The sequence below is a fragment of the Punica granatum genome, chromosome 1 (assembly GCF_007655135.1).
Source record: "Punica granatum isolate Tunisia-2019 chromosome 1, ASM765513v2, whole genome shotgun sequence".
Classification (NCBI taxonomy): Eukaryota; Viridiplantae; Streptophyta; class Magnoliopsida; order Myrtales; family Lythraceae; genus Punica; species Punica granatum.
In genome coordinates, this window is record NC_045127.1 from 8,649,583 (window position 1) to 8,670,053 (window position 20,471).

At 39.2% G+C, this 20,471-nt stretch overlaps 2 protein-coding genes and 1 long non-coding RNA gene across 3 annotated transcripts; 1 reads left to right on the plus strand and 2 right to left on the minus strand.

The window, feature by feature from the left end:
• The first annotated feature begins 562 nt into the window (after positions 1-562).
• On the plus strand, positions 563-1,668 carry LOC116192183. Its single transcript, XR_004154021.1, has 2 exons — positions 563-924; positions 1,319-1,668. It is a non-coding gene; the product is annotated as an uncharacterized LOC116192183 (long non-coding RNA).
• A 7,107-nt stretch (positions 1,669-8,775) lies between these two features.
• LOC116193314 (ethylene-responsive transcription factor RAP2-1-like) lies at positions 8,776-10,015 on the minus strand. The gene has a single exon (XM_031522134.1). It carries the CDS (start codon positions 9,998-10,000, stop codon positions 9,209-9,211), a length of 792 nt encoding a protein of 263 aa, XP_031377994.1. The 5' UTR covers positions 10,001-10,015; the 3' UTR covers positions 8,776-9,208.
• Positions 10,016-13,533: 3,518 nt separating this feature from the next.
• LOC116187212 lies at positions 13,534-16,921 on the minus strand. Its single transcript, XM_031515850.1, has 2 exons — positions 15,219-16,921; positions 13,534-14,871 (listed from the first exon to the last, which is right to left on the minus strand). The coding sequence occupies exon 1, from the start codon at positions 16,807-16,809 to the stop codon at positions 15,535-15,537; it is 1,275 nt and encodes a 424-aa protein (XP_031371710.1). The 5' UTR covers positions 16,810-16,921; the 3' UTR covers positions 13,534-14,871; positions 15,219-15,534.
• Between the last annotated feature and the right edge of the window lie 3,550 nt (positions 16,922-20,471).

Here is a 20,471-nt window from a genome sequence, read left to right on the forward strand (position 1 = left end):
TGTTCATGTTTATAACACAAAAAAAAGAACAAATTTAAAGAAAATAAGATGCAACAATAAATCCACTGCCTTTTCGATATATGACTATAGTATGAATTGCTAACTTGATCTTCATGTGTAATAATAGTTTCTTGCTGAGAAGTACTCCAAATGTATGTAAACTGAAAATAGCAAGAGTATGTATGTCGGGAAAAAGCCATTTTTGATCATCTACCTTTGGAAACTTTTTCATTTTTGTCCCGAAACTTGTTCAATTTCGTCCTAAACACGTCTTTTGTTCCGTTTGATCCTACCATTACATTTTTCATCCAAAACTGATAGTTTTTAATAAATTTTTATATTTGAAAACTTTAAAAAAATTTAAAATAAAAAAATAAAAAAAAATCCTACCAAGCATCGGGAAAGGAAACAGGCAAAGGAGAGGGAAAGCGGGCGGGGGACCTGCTGGCGCCCCCACCACTCCGGCGAGGTCTCCGGCGAGCAAACCGAAGCGAGGGTGGACGCCGGCAGGTCCCACCACCCCCTCCCCCAACTCTGAGAATCTTTTTTTTTATTTTCCTCCTCCTGCAAAAAGATGTTCCGTTGCAAGGAAGGGGGAGAAAAGCGAAGAATGAGAGAGAAAAGTGATATGTAGATTTATTTTGAAGGCAACGGGAGAGAGAGAGAGAGAGAGAGAGAGAGAGAGAGAGAGAGAGAGAATCATTATGTCCACTGCAAAGACAGCGTTGAGTTGACAATTAAGCAGCAACGGAGACAGAGGAGGGGGCACATTCCTTCTGCTACCTTGTCAAGACCATATTTTTTACCCTGTTTTTCATCAATTTTAACCCCAGATTTCTCTTCCACAGATCCATGGCTGCAGACAATGCAAAAAACCCCCTTTTCAAACAATCTTGGTGGCCGAAGCAGTTGGGGCGCCAGCAGGTCCCCTCCGCCTTCTCTTCCTCTCCTTGCCCTGCTTCCATGCCGATGCTTGTTACGTTTTTTTTTTTTTTTCGTTTTTTATTATTATTTAAATATAATTTTTATTGAAAACTGTTAATTTTGGATGGAAATGGTATCCGTAAGACTAAACGGAATAAACGAAGTTGAACAAGAAATAAGGTTTAGGATGAAGTGGAATCTTCATACTTTGTCCGTGGACGTTTTTCTCACTCAGAAGATTTGTATATCCCAGTATTCGTTGTTCTTACTTCTCGGTTAAATTTTTCTAATTCGACATCTTGTCACAACATCTTTCTTCATAGTTCTATCTCATAGCTATTCATCGTACCATCATATCTCTATTAATTGAGACTCCCCCTTCTCTCTTAATCAGATTTATGCGAGACCTCCTCCAAATTCGATTGATAGCGATCTTGTCAAGAAGGTGGAGGAGGCGCTATACATAAAGCTTGACCTTTGAAGCACCGTTGATGGCAGCAAGGAAGAAGATGAAATGAACCAAGCCCACCTCATTTTGTTCCCAATAAATTGGCAAATAGTTTTGCCAACGTTGTTTCTGTCCTATGTTGTCATCTAGCGTGTGTTCTGTCTATTTTCCCTTTATGCTTCCAATAAGATACAGCATTGCAGCGTAGAAGGTTTGCAGCAAATGTATGATCGTAAGGGTGCAATAACAATCGGGTTACCGATTATAGTAATTCCAGTGCGTTCCTTTGAGTGCAATATACAGCTCTGTCATGATAATATGCGACCATTACAAACAACTTTCCAGCTCTGGAAAAACTTTAAAAAAAAAGGCATTTCCATTGAGCAGGAATTTCTGTGTGTTTAGTTTTATAGTGAAGTAGAATTGAGTTTTGATTTTAATTGTGTTGTAATGATTGTGATGTTGAATTATGAAAAAATGTGTGAAAAAATAATAAATACTTGAGAGAATTTAGTATTAAAAATTGAATTGAATAGTTAAAAAAATTGAAGAAAAATAAAAAAGTAATAATTGTGTTGTTGACTTTTGTTGTGTAGTGAGTAGAATTAAAATTAGAGTTAAAATTTTAAAAATTGACCCTAAAATCAAACGGGAAAGTTTTGGGCGGTCGCTAGTTGAACCCTCGGATTACTATCTGAGTTATATACAAATGAGGAACAAAACGAAGGCCATTACAAAAGAAAAATTGCGTAAACCATTGAGTAGAGGCAACAAAATGTCGGTCCTCTTGAAACCCAAATAATTTAATATTTGTTACAAATTATAGATCATAACCGCGTAAACAATCGGGCATTTGCTAATCATTAACTGAACAATTTTATTATTATATTCGTCTGTGTCATGATCGCTGTATAATATCATGAGACCAGTAGAGCTGCAACTGCTCGTAGTTGTGGACGTCCTTCGTAGTTACGGTAATTCATGGGCATCATCAAGGTTGTTCCACCGACCTTGATGGTGCGATTTTATTATTTTAAGCACTTAGCCCATCACTCGAGCTGGGCCAAATCAAACGAAAGGAGAACAGGCAAAGAAGAAAGTCAAAAGCAACATAATATTGATATCTTTTTATGACTTAGATAAGATATTAAATAGCCACCCACAAGTACTTGGCTTGTGAGCCTGTCTTATAAGCAGGAAAAAAACCACCACCAATATCATTAATCCAGCTGTTGAAAACACGACCTTCTAGATCAGTGTCAGACTTAGAATCCAAGAACTAGTACAATGTACCTTAATCTTATAAAATATTAATATTTTTATAATTTTGTAATGAATATTGTAAATAAAAAGATAGATAAATGCTCAATCATTAAAATTTGAACATAACATTTTACATTTATCTCGCTCGAGATTTCTATAATTTTACATTGGGGGTTATCAATTAGTTAATTACATAGGAAATTAAAACCTATGAAAATCCTACATTTGTTAATCATTTTCTGTTTCAAAGAAACAACAATGGTGGTTTTAATTGCTGGAATAAAGGAATTGTGTTGTATATTAAAAGTTGAGAGGAAAAAATCAATTGAAATTGATAAAGATGGATAGAAGAAATTTTACTTACATGAGATTTGCCAAGTGTCCAAGAGATGTACACGTAAGCAGAAATTTTTTGTTTGTTTGTTTTTGGAGCATATATTATTTGATATCTGAAAATTTAATGAGTCGTGATTAATTTAAATTTGAGGAGGGCCGACCTACGATGGAATAAATCAATCTAATCGTAATATTTTTTATTGACAAGACCCATATCGAAAAATTTATTTGAGAAAAGTACGTGATGAACCACGTGTACTAACCCACTCACGTTAGTAGAGAAAACAGTCTTCTTTGTTTGTTTCAAATTGTGGATAGGATAATGTGAGATAGAGTTTTGTGAGACTTTTCCAGGAATGAAGCACAAATGTTTTCCCTTTTTTCATGTAGGAGAGCGCATGAGAGAATAAAATGGGTTCGATTTACTTTTTCTTTATTACAGTTCCTTGAAGTATTTTCTAAATAACAATCGAATTAATTTGAAAAATATTGCCAACTATGAGTACTCCAAGGAAATTTTTGGTTTTACAATCACGATTTTAAAATTTTAACTCTAACTTTAACTCTACTCACTACACAACAAAATTAACAGCACAATTATTACTTTTTTTATTTTCTTCAAATTTTTAATCATTCAATTCAATTTTTAATATAAAATTCTATCAATTATCCATTACTTTTTCCACAATTCAATAATACAATCATTATTTTTTCTCAACTATTCATTACTTTTTCACTTTTTTTTTTCATAATTTAACAACACAATAATTACAATCCAATTAAAATAAAAATTCAACTCTATTTAACTATAAAACCAAACACACCATCAAAATCTAGCAGGACCAATTGACTCCCCTAAACCTAAGATAGATCATCCTCTGTTCTAGATACTGCTTGTACGAATACCCTTGTTTGTTATTGTTAGGCACTTGAGTATGAGGCAGCAAATCCTCTGTGCCGAAGTCGGTTGTGTTACCATGGGAATTTTAGGTCAAACTTTAACGTTTTTAACTAGCATTCTCTGGTGCATCTTATTACTAGTCGATCAGCAGCAGCGATGACTGGTCAATCTCTTTACGATAGTTGATTGGAGGAGTCCGCAATTGCTATGGGAGTTGTGACTATTTTGTTGGCGGAAAAAAGAGCTCTAGGGAAGGATAAGTTGGTTATGCCACATTTTAAGAACAATCCGCCGACTTAAATCAGTCGTAGGTTACCGTGTTGTTGTTTGATTTCATCTATTACCTGTACCTCCTCTCCTTTTGAGGAAGTAGAAGCTCATTAGAGTACTGAAGGAAATTATAAACGTAAGGGCTTCTTTTTTCCGAAAATTGCTTTTTCTTCCTAATACGTACGTCGATCCTCCGATATCCTCTGATTTGTGAGTATTTACGTAATAAAGGGATCAAAAATTGGCATAAGTTTACCAAAAACAAGGGGAAAAAAAATGGCATATGTTGCATCTCCGCCACTCTCACCCTAATTTTTGAAGGAACTCGAATGGTTACATCTAATGATATCATATTGTTCTATTTCTTTCATATTTACTAAGCAAGTCAATCGAGATAGTATGATAGAAAAATGAAATAACATTATAGAATGAAAATTTTGACAAATGGATCGGTCAAATAACTATTCAAAGTATTTGCAAATATGATACATGCGCAATGTTATTACTTTAGCGAGAGAACCTTATCAATTTTACTTATCACCATATAGTAGGAAAAAGTTGATAATACAATGTGAAAAATGTTACCAATTCAAACTATATGGGTTAATATTTTCCAACTAAATGTATAATGTACACCATATATATGCTCTTATACTTGGCCTTTCGCTCCGGAAAAGGATTCTATTGAATCTCTCCCAATCGGTAGAACCGTAGGTGTAACGAGTAGTGGGATCCTGACCAAGCCTTGTGGGATTTTGACTAAGCCTTGGCTAAACCATGGAAATTTTAATGCCATAATGATTTTTACATCTCCTTCTTCCTCACTTTCCCCTTTCTTTCGTTTCTGAGGTTTCTTTATGTTTCAATTGTCTGAAATAAACTTCTAGATTCACAAATTTATCAAGCGTGCTTGAAACTCAGAGTCTTTACTTGACCTAGAATGTGTCATGTATATGCCATTCGAAGTGATCTATTAATCTGCTAATAAGTCTTATTGTTTTGCATTATCTGGATACAAAAAACCAATCAAGGTATGATATTATGTCAGTAGTCTATTTCTATGCAGGTCTTAGTAAAAAAATATCAAGTTATTTCAGTAAATACATTGATGAACGCATGGTGGAGCATTGTCCGTCTATCCATTTCATGCGGATTGGACAGTTTTTTTTTTTTTGCTGAATAAAAAGCTACCCAACTAAGGGAATCTAATCTACCAACACACTAGTGAATTAAGTTTAAGGTCCACTGGATTAAGTATTATGGGCCCGCCACCGCCATCCCATAATACACCCACATAGTGGCGAGCTCTACGTCCTCAGTGAGATTCGAACTCGTGATGTTCAAGTGGAACGCTTGATACTTAACCACTAGATCACCATGCTAGTGGTATACGGATTGGACAGTTGGTTTGGTGTTTGTTACGCAACTTTTTTTACCCCCCCTTTGGAGATAATCTACCCAAATTCTTGTTGACATATTGGTGGTGGAATTAACTGCCCTACTCAAATTGATCTGATACCTTCAGCAACCATGATCTAACAGCCGCTTGCAAAAAAAAGGTGTGTTTATAATCAATGTGCGGTACGTGAAACTAACCAAAAATCTCAGTTGCTTCCCAATACAAAGCCAGATCATCCACCATCTCGATATGTAACATGGCACATTCATTTTTATAACACAAAAAAGAAAAAACCGAAGCAATATAAACAAAATAAAATGCAACGGTAAATCCACTAGCTTTCCGATTTATGACTAAGTATAAATTCCTAAATTGATCTTCACGTGTAATATTAGTTTTTTTGCTGAGAAGTACTCCGAACGTATGTAAACTGCAAATCGCAAGAGTATTTTTCTTTTTTGGTGGATAATAGTATATAGTTTCAATCAATTAAAAACGCTATAGTCCATTTTGTACGGTATTGCGATCATTTTATATGGTAAGAATATGTAAAGACCATGTGTTGCAGAACACAAACATATAAGGTAAGTGAATTCCTTGATCTTATTAAGACCTTCCTATTCATTCAGAAAATATATAATTTGTTATTTTCACAAAAAAAAAATATATTAGCATCACTACAAAAATTAGTGTGATCATAAATGGGTGTATGTGGAAACTCTTTGATCAATTGGCCAATAACTCTACCCACTTTAACAAATGAGGGTGAAAGTTCATAAGGAGCAACTAACGATGCAAGTATCCCTGTAGCATTTATAGAGCTTAATGAAATCAATGATGGTCGAAAATTTGAGGTGCCGCAAATTCAACATTCATTATCATTATAATTATTATTATTATTATTACTACGATCATCATCATCATCATCATCACCATCATCATCATCATCATCATCACCATCATCATCATTATCATTATTATCTTTCTTCATCATTCTATCTCATTGCAATTCATCATATCATCAGATCTCTCTATTAATTGAGTCTCTCCCTTCTCTATTAATCAGATTTATGCAAGACCTCCTCCAATTCGGTTGATTGCGATCTTGTCAAGAAGGTGAAGCATGCGCTAAACATAAAGCTTGATCTCTAAAGCATCATTGATAAAATGAACCAGCCCGACATAGGAAGCAAGGAAGAAGATGAAATGAACCCGGCCCTCCTCGTTTTGTTCCCAATAAATCAGCAAATAGTTTTCCCAATGTTGTGTCTGTCCTATGTTGTGATCTAGCGTATGTTCGGTCTATTTTCCCTTTATGCTTTCAATAAGATACAACATTGCAGCGTTGGTGGTTTGGAATAATTGTATGATCATAAGGGTGCAATAATAATCGAGATTACAATTATAGTAATTCCAGTGCGTTCCTTTGAGTGCAATATACAGCTCTGCCATGATAATATGTGACCATTACAAACAACTTTCCAGCTCTGGAAAAACTAAAAAGGAAAAAAAAAATTTGACACTTCCATTGAACAGGAATTTCAAAGTTTGGGCGGCCGCAGGTTGAAACCTCGGATGCCTATCTGAGTTATATGCAAATGAGAAACAAAACGAAGCCTATTGCAAAAGAAAAATTACGTAAACCAGTGAGAGGAGGCAACAAATGTCGGCCCTCTGGAAACCCAAATAATTTAACATTTGTTACAAATTATATATCGTAAACGTGTAAACAATCGGGTAGTTATTAATCGAAAACTGAACAATTTTATTATTATAATTGTCTTCGTCGTGATCGCTATATAATATCACCTGACCGGTAGAGCTACAACTGCTCGTACTTGTGGACGTCTCTGATTGTTTTTCCTCGCAGTTCTGGTAATCCAACGGCTTCATCAAGGACGTTCCACCGACCTTGATGGCGCCTTTTTGTTATTTTATGCACTAAGCCCATAACTCGAGCTGGACCAAATCAAAACGAAAGTAGAACAAGCAAAGAAGAACGTCAAAAAAACAACAGATGGAAAGCAAGGGAGCATTGGTTCGGATATTATTACATTAAATTACAAAGAATCCTTTAGTATGAATTATTATAGATTCAAAAAAGATTATTGTGTTACTAATGCATGTCGATTCAAGCGGTTCGGCGCTTGTTCCGCTTATGCAAGATCTCGGGTTCGAATTCTTGTGGATGTAAAAAATGCACGTTGAAGAGTTTTACCCCTTAGTGAGCGGACCGGTTCGACTAGATTAGTCGGGACCCAATTAGGCTTTCGAATATCAGGGTTCATACCAAAAAAATTATTGTATCTGATTGTGATAAACATTGCAAGAATTATGACCGGTAATATAACATATGATTTGATTTTATGAAGATAAGATATGAAGACAATGTAATACGAGAATATCGAATGTTTCGATCGTAAAAAAAATTTCCACCCCTCTCATGAAACCTTAACCTCGAAAAAGAAAAAAAAATTGCACGAATTCATTAATTTGACGTCCAAACGATGTAAAACACATTGATACCAAAAATGTTGAATACTCCTAAAAATGTGCTTAATTGTTCCCTTAATGCTTCTGTGTATTGAAATGCCCTTAAACGTCAATGAAATTACAACTCATACCATTATGCGTAGTTAGGAGGATTTTCAGGGGATAATATTCGGATAATTTAGCAAAACGCCATCGATACATGTCTTCGCATCACAGATAATTGTTTGCTTCTCACTAATTGTCGATGGTAATATGATTAATTATAATTCAATGCAACCGACCAGTCTTCGATATTACGATGCCAGTCCAACCTTGCTTAATGCTTTTTCAGGAACGCGAAGTGGTGGTGGGCAGGTAGACGTTCTGCCACCTTCACCATGACGGCGACATCCTCCTGCACTATGGACCACCATCCATCCATCAATTCATCCATCCATTTGCGCTCTCTTCTCCTCCCTTCCCTTCTCCTTCACTGTTCCATTGCTCTCTCCGCCACGTCCATACATACAGACCGCTGTCGCGGCCTGCAAACTCCTCCCTGCCTTATCCCTTCATCCGCCCCCTCGCAATCCCAACTGACAAAAAAGTCCCAACGTGGGCCATTCGACAAAACATGATAACGTTGCTGTCCCTTCACACACTATACTTTCATATTTGGGGCACTAATACTAGGATTTAATACGAATCACTTGGACACTAATCAGAACAATCAAGAACAAATTAAGGAGATGACTATGAAACTAACTGATCAGAATTGTCCAGCCATACGACCAATTTCCTTTTATTACTTGGTGAACTTCAGACACAAGGAGGAGGGACGTCGCCCTTCGGTCCGTCTCCCGATTAAAAAGAAAAGAACAAAGAGATCCCTGCAAAACCGATACAAGCCCGGGTCACTAGCTCGAGTAGCATCTCAACTATCTAATAACCTGATGTGCTAGCTAGCTAGGTCATAAGCGGGTCATATCTAGTTAGGTCGATCGAGTAACTATCCAGCGGCCTCGTCGAGCTAGCTAGCAAGAGTAACTAACTATGCCAGATTCAGAAAAAAAGAGCTCTAATTTTTACACATATCATGACGAGAATATGAACAATTGCTGATGATATTGGTATGGCGATATCGAGACCGATTGATTAGTGATCGGTCACCGGGGTTTTCCGCGCTGGTCCTTCTTCAGTCTTCGTCTTCGGATTTGGGGTACTCGTTGAGGTCGGGCTTCTCGAGGACGTGGGTGGGGCTGGACCCTTGGTCGTGCTGGTGGAGCTTGTTCTGCTGGGCGTCGACCCGGGCACCGACCTCGGCGGCCTTCTTCCTGATGGAGGCGGCCGAGACTTCCCTGAGGCGGTCGTCCTCCTCCTCGCGGAGGACGAGGTCCGGGAAGTTGAGGCGGGCGGAGGGTCCGCGGAGGTAGAAGACGGCGATGTCGTAGGCGCGGGCGGCCGCGACGGGGGTGGTGTAGGAGCCTAGCCAGATGCGGGAGCGCTTGTTGGGCTCCCGGATCTCCGCCACCCACTTGCCCCACTTCCTCCTCCTAATCCCTCTGTAAGGCTTCTCTTGACCCTGTACTTGGTGGGTCGGTGGAGGCGGCGCCACCGACTGCCTCTTCCGCTTGTTCTCTCCAACGCCGGTGCCGCCACAAGCGATCTCCATGTGGTATATCTTCTGTCGGGTGGGATCAGGGGAAGAGGAGAATAGATTCGATTGTTTCTTGTGGGTGGGGATCCTCTTCGGGAATCCAATTATTGAAAGGAAAGACTCGGGTGGAAGGGATCGGTGGGGTTTATATAGTGAGGGAGAGAGGAGAGAGAGGAGGAGGCGGAGGAAGTTGCAGAGGGTGCACGCATTAAGGAGGGAAGGGGGAGGCGAGGCGGAGGGGATGTCCGACTTGGCTGCTAGTCTGTCGTCAGGAGGCGGCCGCCACGTTGATCTTCTCTTTTTGGGGATAAGTACAAGGTGGGCCGACATATTCCATCGCACTCTAGAAATATTATTTTCCTAATATCTTCCCCTTTTCTTTATTTTTTCGGTCAAGATTTCGGGCTGATTCAGTCCGTTAACCCTTAATTGTAAGTTGTTCCAACCCATTATTCTGTTATGAGGCGGTTTCAAATAGATCTTTTTTTTTTTTTAGTATTCAAAAACCTAATTCTAATTTTGATTAATTCAGTTTGGGTGGACCGCCAAATGATATTACTATATATTATAAAATTTTTCCTTATACAAATTCTAAATTTTATTTCAGAAAAATAAGTATCGAACTGTTCAATTTATATTAGTATATTTCAATATGTTCATTGATAATGCAATTTGTTAGTTGTAACTCCTCATGCAATCCTCTTTTTTTTTTCCTTTTTTATCTCCTGGAAAATATCACTTACACGATTTTCTTTTATAACATGTTACATTTAACATGACACGCTCATGATAATGTAATTTTTCTAGACGCCGTCTAGTGAATTAGTGATTGAGGTCAACCTCGACTCAGTTGTTGGCTTGTTTCATTTGCAATGAAATTCTTCCCACCATAGCACTACATCTATTGTCTGTTCACTTGTAGCGCGCTGATTCATTGTATTACAACTTATGTTTATCTATGTTCATTATGCACTTGCAGTACGGTTTACAAGTTATAACATGCCTCAACGTTATCTTAATATAATCTAATATTTACAAGCGAACCTACTACGAGGTATGATATAGGTAACATTTTGTACGAGGAGAATAATATTTGGTACAAAATAATCAGTCAACTATATGTATGAATCAGTTGATTGATTATTTTGCACGAAACATTATTCTCCTTATATAAAACGTTATTTTTTAAGTACGATAACTTTTCGTAGAATTGATTTTTCAATCAACTGGTCCAAAGATTTCGGGACCGTTAACCGTACCTTACCTTACCCTCTCTAGGACGCAAGGCCAAATCCCACCGCTCTCTCTCTCTTTTAATAATTCCTAAATTTCCATAATAAAGACATTTTTCCATTTTATTTTCCCTTATTCCGACCTTAATAAAAAATATCGAAAAGTCATAATACTACGGTGAGATTCCGATGTGTCATACCTATTTGATTAAAAAAATTAATATGATTATCAATATGAGTTGGTTCAAACGATTCGGTACTTGTTTCTCTTAAATAATGTCTCAGATTCGAGTCTTATGAACATAAAAAATTTATGCTAAGAGAGCTTTTTTCCCTTACTGAGCCGATCCGACTATATGAAAATTATTCAAGACTCATTGAGCTTCCAGATATAAGGATACTCATAAAAAAAATTAACATTATTAAGTAAGGTGCAGTTTATTCATTTGTTATTTAATATCCTCCCTCAATTGTGTGAGGTGAATTAGTTTTGAAGACCAGTGTGGTATTAATCAAATGAGGAGTAAACGCATGCATCGCCGAGTTATTTATATGGTATATAATCCATGGAGTAGAACCGGAAGGAAGAAACGGTATACTAATTAATTTCTCATCTTTATATTGGAATTGCATTCTGGTACCGTAAAATGACATTATTAACAATTTATGGAGATACCCAATACGGGGATCTCCTTGTGTACACATACACATACATACATATATATATGAGGAAAACATGGAAATTGCAGCGTGTGCTAACTATTTCCATATGCACGGAGAGATATATACCAATCAATTCGGTATTCGGTGTAAAGGTTACCGCGTCGAGTCATATCCTCAAGAATGGTCCCCCGTCTTTCCTCTTCTTCTCTTTATGGTATCTCACTTGCATTACAAGACTAGAAAAATAGTGCTAACCTATAGAGCGTTTATCAAGTCGTACTCCGATTCTTCGCATAGATTGAATAATATTTAATGTCGTCCGTCATTTGAATGGTACTGCAGTACAATATCTTTGGCTCATGCAAACACGACGGGCTGTATATATGTATGTAATTTCAAATGATATCTCCCATTAGGCATATGCTTGGCTGAATCTTCCATGGATTATATTGATTAGTTTCGAGAATCGGCTTTGGATATTGAGGTTGCTGATATGCCGACGTCCACCTAGTCATCATATAAAATATTTCCATGACGCTTCATGATTGACAAATATATATAATATATCATCGTCATATATACAATTATTATGTACGTTGTCGTTGGATCAATAATGACATTTTTGTTTTTTTTTGGCAAGATTTTAATTAGGGGAAAAGGGGGGAAGCATGTACATTATGTTCAAACAAACAGTTAGAAGAGAACTTGTGGAGGCAGATTATTAGCAAGTCGGTGGTGGACTTCATGGGCTAAATTAACTTTGGTGACATGACTTTCCGTCCACGCAATTGCAACTGCAATCGCAATTCCCATCATGAAGAGAGGCAATTCATTTGGCTTCATTGTTTTTCGTATTTTTTCCGGTTCAATTATTAAAAGAAAAAGAATTTTTTTTATTTAAAAATTAATAAAAGGAAGAAAATAAAGAAGTACTAGAAATTTCACCATAAAAATAGAGTTGGATATCTCTCTGTTCCAGATTAAGCACGAGTTCTTTTCCGTTCGATTATTTATTGTATTTGAGTGAATAAATGACAAGTGGAAGAGTTAGGCATTAAGCCTTGAAAATCATTTAACAATATTATTGTTTGGTCAACAAGAAAAACCGACTCAACATGTTTGAACTTTGAAGTCTCCATTTGTTCGGCCAGATACTGATCCCCGGCAATGGCGAATGCATTGCCGGTAACATTACTCGAACTGGGGTGGAAATTTCTTGTGGAAAAAGAAAAATAGATAATTCATTCACTTGTTGTCAAAGGATCGGCTGCCAATCTTGCACCATTCACACAGTATGAAGGGTTTGGAACATTTTGTTCGGAGCATCGTAAGATAATACTTGAGGTTTAGTGATTGGGCCAATGCGTGAAGCTGATAGCAAGGGCATGGTGCTAGTGTGGAACGAGGGGAGAAATGGCGCGTAGGAGATGGTGCTCGTGTTAAGTTCTGGGAAGATAAATGGGTTGGTAGCTCCACACTAAGACGACAGGTGGTAGGGCCGCTACCAAGAGGCGAGGCCGAGAGACTGGTCAGCTCTGCTGTTTCACCTGAAAGGGACTGGTCCCTTGATGGTATTCCTTCTGAACTCCCTGTGGATGTCATCAATTTAATATGAGGCACTCCCCTGAGTCGTCTCTCGCCTATCCATGACAAAGTGGTTTGGGGTTGCTCTCAAGATGGAAAATTCAGCGCCAAGTCCGCTCATGGCTTACTAGCAAAGGCTGACAACACTGATACACCAATTGACTGCCGATGGATTTGGAAATGCAAGGCCACACCTCGTATTCTACTGTTCGTTTGGCTGTGCCTACACCAGAGGATCGCGACCACATCTCTCTTCGTGCAAAGAGGCATCCAGATCGACCCCTGCTGCCCCTTTTGTCGTGGACACAACGAATTAGTGCTGCACATCTTGAGAGACGGATGCATCGCTAAGCTATTTTGGGAATATATCACGCCACCAGGAGATGCAACAATTTTTTTCATTGACAACATTGACTCTTGGCTCACATCAAACTGCACATCATTGTCGACCTCTCATCTGGGTATCCCATGGGACATCATCTTCATCACTGCCATTTAGAACCTGTGGAAACATAGAAACTTTCTTGTCTTCTCCAAGCAAACCCTTCATAGTGACATCCCGCTTCTTGTTCTTCAACTTGCTGCCGAGTACTTCGCATAATGAAACCTTCCATGAAGCGAAATTCCGCTGAAGTTCTTGTTAGCTGGACGCCGCCTCCCTCGAACTTCTTCAAGCTCAATTCTGATAGTTCCAGTAGGGGTAACCCAAACGCAGTTGGGGCTGGTGGGATCATTAGGGACGCACAGGGTTTCCGTGTTGCCAATTTTAGTATGAACTTGGGCACAACAAGCGTTATTGCTGAACTACATGGCCTTAGACAAGGCCTCCACCTAGCCCTCGATTAGTTAATGAAGAACTGCGCTTACTACCAAAAATAAAAGAAGCTGATAGCAACTCAGGAACATGCACCGAGGCCAACACGAGCTCAATGGAACATGGTAGCGAACATGACCCAAGTCGCCGGAGCCCCTCAACAGTAGTGCATGTTGGTGGCCGTCTAAAATCTCACGACTCTTTCAAGTTTTGTCAAATTTCTTGAGCAGAGTATAACGCGATGAAAAGAACAGTGCGTGTGGAGATCTAACATAGGTTTGACGATCTACACCATGTGGGCACACGGGTTATTGATCATACGGGAGGTCTTGAATTGGACTTTATCCTGACCCCAACCGGAAACACCGAAAGAGGAAACTGCTTGCATTTCATAGGAAAGCCGTCAATGGGGTCAGAAGATGCAGTAGAACAGCCAGCCATTGAAGGCCTTCATCAATTGCCAAGTACAGATCTCCACAGTTCCTCCACCAGAAGGATATGTTGAAGATGTGATGACTCCATAATTACACGCGAGACTATCTCATTATCCTTGTCAAAGAAGCAAAGAGAGCAAGTTCTGTGCATTGAGCTAGTGTTTCCACCGAGCCCTAAACCGAACCGACTTCTACAAGCCGAATATAAAATGGAAACGTCACAATCCATCCCACATCCACTTACTGAGGTGGCTGAAAGCGGCTTTGCGCAAGAAAAACGTCACCTGGCTTTAGCGTGGATTCAAAGTATAGGGCTACCCGTTCTTGACAAGATACCAAGAAATTCTTTAGTTGCGTTTGGTGCGAGGGAGTCTGATGAGTCTTGGAATGGAAGTCTCATATGGAACGAATATCATTTGGTATGATGGTTCCGTATATCCTCTTCCGTTCCTTCTTTATGAAGCGTGACAGATCCTGAAAACAGCGACATTCTTCCATGATCCTATTATTTATCAAACTAGTGCTTCTAATCAAAGCAAAGACCCGCTTCATCCTGTTACCTTTTCATCTAATCAATCATTCAAATCTATCCCCCACAGCTCATCTGTCAGATCCTCATAAGTTATAGATAATCTAACGAGGCTCAACATTCACGGGAATGTTCAGGGCGGCTGTTTATGCTATGTACTATTACCGGTTTTCATGATCAATGATCAGCGGAAGTTGCAATAATTTGGCAGAATTTAACATAAATTGCACCTTGCAAAGATCTCTATGCTAACAGGGCATGTAGAATGAAATCCCAGAACCGGAAGTATTACCGTATCAGAGATCTCTTATCTGTACAAGGATGAGGGCAGAAAGAAGCCATCCGTTTTCGGGGAGGCTAAATTTGGGACTTCGAATGCAGCAAACATAAGTCACATATGCACTCGCAAGCTTCCTATGAAGTCCTCACCAAACCTTGGCCCAGAAAGATATCCCGCCCTGTTCTTTGCCATCTGACAAAAAGCCTATTTTGCTGAACTCTAGCAACAGAGCCATCACTTGCCATATTCCTTCACATGTTCCGAAGCAATACTACCAAGGATTCCGATGCGAAATAGCGATCAAGCATCTGCCCTCTATTCCTCAGATTCAAAAGTACCCGCCATCCCTCTCAAAATCCTCATCCTCCGAAAAATAGTCCCCATTTGCTTCCTCAGTCACCCATTCTCCCTCTTCTTGCTCTTCATCCCCCTCCTCCTCCCCTTCCGAAAAGGCCAAAATTCTCATATCCCTGAACCCTGACCTCCCTCTTATAATCTCATTCACCACACTGTCCAACTCGCTATCCTCGGAATCCTCATCGAACACTGAAATTGAAAACAACCCATTGCCATCCTCATCCCTATTTAACTCTTCCCTCTCAACCCTCTTCCTCGGCACCAAATCCTCGTCCCTCACTTCCCCGCTCTCCACTCCGTTCCACGGGACCCACAAGTCGGCGTGCCTCCCCAGCGCCCTGTCCCAATCCCCGATCACCACCGTCCCCAAATCGGCCTCCCTCGCCTTCCTCAACATGTCTGAAAAGTCCGAGTCATCCGATACCAAGAGGAGCCAATCGATCCCTCTACTCATGGAATGCTGCATTTGCCTCTTGAGGGCCCAATCGGCCGCCTGTGGCTTATCCTCCACTGTCTTTACGTATACCCCCGCCCTCCGCAGCTCTGCAGCCAGGCCATATCCTACCTTGGGCCTAACCAAAACCCGAGCCGCCTCGTTGTACTTGTGATTTCCGGAGATATACTTCTCCCTATACTTCTGCCTCTTCTTGCCCTTCAGTGACCTCATCCTGTTCAGCTTCTTCTCCCTCTCCCTCTCGTGCAATTGCTTGAAATGCTTCTTCAGGTCCAAATTGGTCTTGCATTTCCGGCCGCAGACGGAACATATGTACGGCTGAGGAGGGCTGACGATCCCCTTCCTTTCGAGGATGTCGACCTGCTTCCTCTCCCGGCGCTCGTCCACTACCCATCGGGGGAGGTGGATGAACGCGTGGCGGTTCGCGTAGGCGGACACCTCCACCACCTCGCCGAACCGCTCGGCGACTCTTTTCAGGGCCGTCGCCGCCTCGTAGGGAGGGCCACGGGGGGGCTTGTTGTCGAGGTCCCATAGGACGACGACCTTCTTGGGTTTCGGGGTGTAGACCCCCTGCTTGTTCCTGACCATGTCGATATCTGACAAGGCCAAGGACCTGATTCTGCCGGCGGCGTCGGCGTATGAGCCCTGCTGATGCTTGTGGGTAAGGGCCAGCCTTGTTTGAAGGGACGGTTTCGGGGTTCTGAGGAAGAGGGACTGAGAGGAGCGGAGTCGCTCCATCGGGTTCCGGAGAAGCAGAGGAGGAGATGCAATGGAGAATGAAACAGTCTCCATTGGAGCTGCAGAGGAGGATTCACTGCCCTTTCGCCATTGAAGCAGAAGCAGATTGGATAGAGGAGAAAGAAGACAAGGCTTTTTTGTTAGTTTCCTTTTCTGGTCCCTAAGGTTTTAGTTCCTAACCCTTCTGGCCCCCAAGTTTACACATTGTCTCACTTTTGGTCTAATCTAAACACCAAAACAAACATCACGTTCGGTCGTCGGCCCAAACTAGAGCGACCACGATTTACTATGACCTTGGTGCACTTTCACCGCACAAGCATTATCCGCAATAAAACTGATCATCAGCCGAACGACTTGACGAGTTCGAACTTTGACAAATGTAATATAAACGTACGTTTCCTTATCTATAAAAATTATGTATTTGGTTTTAGAGTTAAGTAGAGTTGAGTTTTGATTTTAATTGGGTTGTAATAATTGTGTCGTTAAATTATGAGAAAAAATGTGAAAATATAATGAATAGTTGAGAGAATTTAATATTAAAAATTGAATTGAATAGTTTAAAAAATTGAAGAAAATTAAAAAGTAATAATTGTATTGTTGACTTTTGTTGTGTAATGAATACAGTTAAAATTAGAGTTAAAATTTTAAAAACTAACCCTAAAACTAAACGGGCTGTTTTTCTCAAATAATTCAAGCTATAGTTGGGGAAAATGCAAAGTTACATCTAGTCGTGCATTTTTCAAGATACTACAAATGAAAGTTACGGATGAAACCGCGATCAATGATCTTGTTGATAGAGATTTCTCGATACGGCACGCAAACTTGACGGGATGGAAATGTTCGTAACTTAGGCCCAAGTAATGGCTGGTTGTGGCCCATGAAAGATGGATATAGCTGAATTGGTCCTCAAACATACTTGCAGAGCTACGGCTCTTGGGCCCTCCCTCCAACCATCCAATTTTCTTGAGGTCCAAGTGATGTTTCTGCTTGCTGATGAGTAAGGCCTTCTGATTATTGCAGAGGGAAACGATGATGCAGGATCGATGATATCGAGCAAGCATTCCGGTTACTTCTTAATCTAAGATTTTACATGTGGTCCATCCACTTGTATCGGGATGATTCATTAGTGTTGTTCGTGCTTCAAACTTACCGATTACATATTTGAGTTAGATAGAAGGTAATGTCGTCCGACCATATGCATCTGAATAGAGTACTAACAAGTGTGATAAAATGCAATATTCGAGCAAGAACGAGCCCGATTCCGATGAGTCATATGGTTCTCGCGCGATCTACGAACAGAAGATCTTATAAAGACCGTTGTCCGTATTGATTATATCAAGAGAAAGAGGGTACGTTGAAGGGCATTCGTGATGGTGTTTTTTTTTTGGTTCACAATGTCAACAAGAGAGCCAAAAGTCAGGACACTTGTCATAACAACGATAGATCCTCCAATGGGGCAAAATCCACTGATACGGAAAGGACATACACAAACACATACATGCAAATACATACATAGATATATCGCATCTAAAACGGCTTGACAATCATGAGTGGCTCCAGAGCTGCACATGCTGTGTTTTCGCCACTCTCCCTCTTCCCTCCCATTTTCTCCTTCCTTTAAGCTTTATTATTGCTGGAGCCTACAATTTTTTATTTTTTATTTTTATTTATAAAAAAAAAACTGACACCAACAAGATAACCCATTCCTCTTTTTCTTATTAATATTTCAAAAAAAAAAAGATTTTTTCTTGATTGAAATGAGAGGTCACGAACAGAATGAATGGGCCTGAAAAGAGCACTTGCTCTCCTAAAATTTTGACACTCAAAGAAAATTTATATATATTTTTTTAATTTATGATGAACTGGAAGCTATCCGTATGTTCGAACGTGAGATATATTCATATTTTTTCTTTCACTTTCCTCCCAAACACGGTATAAGTGATTTTTCGTTTTATTCTATCGTATCAAAATATATGCGACTTTTTAATATTATTGTGATGCTCATCCCTAAAGATGATGTGATGGAGAGCAAATCCAAAAGAGGCCACACTTCCATTGCCTATATGCTTTGAGTTGGAGAAACTGGGCCACCAATCGTACCACTTTACTCTCCATTGGAATCATTCCCTCCTCCCTTAGGTGAAACCATATGTGCAAAGCTAATTTAAGAGCACTGATTAGGATAAGATCTCAGTGCTTTGCTGATTAATAGTATAATTAATATGATTGGACGATTGTCGTTTAGTCCAGATATCGGCTTAATTATTGCGCTAATGATGATTAATCGGGCCATTTTAAGATGGGGAATTGTTGAAAAGATACATGTTTTCATGAGAGGTTTGCTTGTGAGAATGATAGAAAGAAAGGGGACACACAGAAGGATGATGTCTCTGGGGATAAGAACTGATCATGAGAGACTGTAAAGAAGGTGGGAGCATGTGATTTGCAAAGGGCCTCCACATGGTAGAAAGGAATTTGAGGAGAAAAGGTAAGAAAAGAATAACATGTAAAGCTTTTTCTAAGGGACGAGGGAAGAAAAGAAAAGCTGCCGCCAGTTGGATGGAATTATAGTGTGGCTCCAATTTTAACCTAAATCATGTGGGTTGTTTTGTCCCATGAAAGAATGTTGTGTTGGGTTTGTGAATACTAAACAAAAATCACTTGATTTTTTTTGGGCCAATAGCAGAATTACTTGATTGATTAATTGGATTAGGCAAAAAGAACAAGAAAAAGTTGGCTCATTTGTTTAGTGTGGCATTGACTGGTCATTGAGAGAGAGAGAGAGAGAGAGAGAGAGGAAGCAAAAGCAAATGCAAATGCAAGGTGAAGTGTGTTCAGCAAAGATCATTATGAGGAATTTTAATTAGTACATAGGATAATTAGCAATTCCTCCAAGTAAGTGAATTATAATTGAGGAATGGATGCAGTACAACGGAATGCGTTTTTTGCTTGGATGCAGAGAGGTTTTAAGGTTTGCTTGTCTCATCTCATATCCTTTATTTCTCCTCATCTATTGAAGAAATTCAAAATAAAATAAAATAAAATAAAATAATAATAATAATACGATCGTAGAAGGATAGAGATATATAGAAATTATGTAGTGGCCATATGCCAAACCACATATCTATTCTGAAGTGCTCAAGAGATTACATAAAACAATATAACTATTTATAGCACAATGAACAACTAAACCTAGAAAACAAATGATATCAAAATATCCTACTAACTCAAATCAAATCACAGAATATATTCTAAATTCTAAAAAATAACTACTCATTTTATATGATACCATTTTATTTTTACAACCAATAGTTGGATCTATATCTCTAATATCTATCCCTTCACTTGACCATTGTCCTTCCTCATAACCGGGATAAAAACATGAACTAAAATTATATTTGACTTATTGGATTAAGGTTTTTTTTTTTTATACATGCAATGCTGGGATTCAAACCTGTAATCTTCAGGAAACTACTTCTATCACAACAAAAAAGAACTTGTATCACAAGAGGTCTAAATAGTCGTGGTACATGAACATCTTCTAACATCGATCTTACGTACTGACACTCCATCATTGTCCAATATATTAACATCGCACAACAAACTCCATAGAGATATAGTTATCATCTGTTCCTCTCAGACATGGACAGGAAAAGAAACAAAAAACATGAGTTTGCTTGGGACTCCAGGAATTAGAGTTTGTTGAAATGGATGAG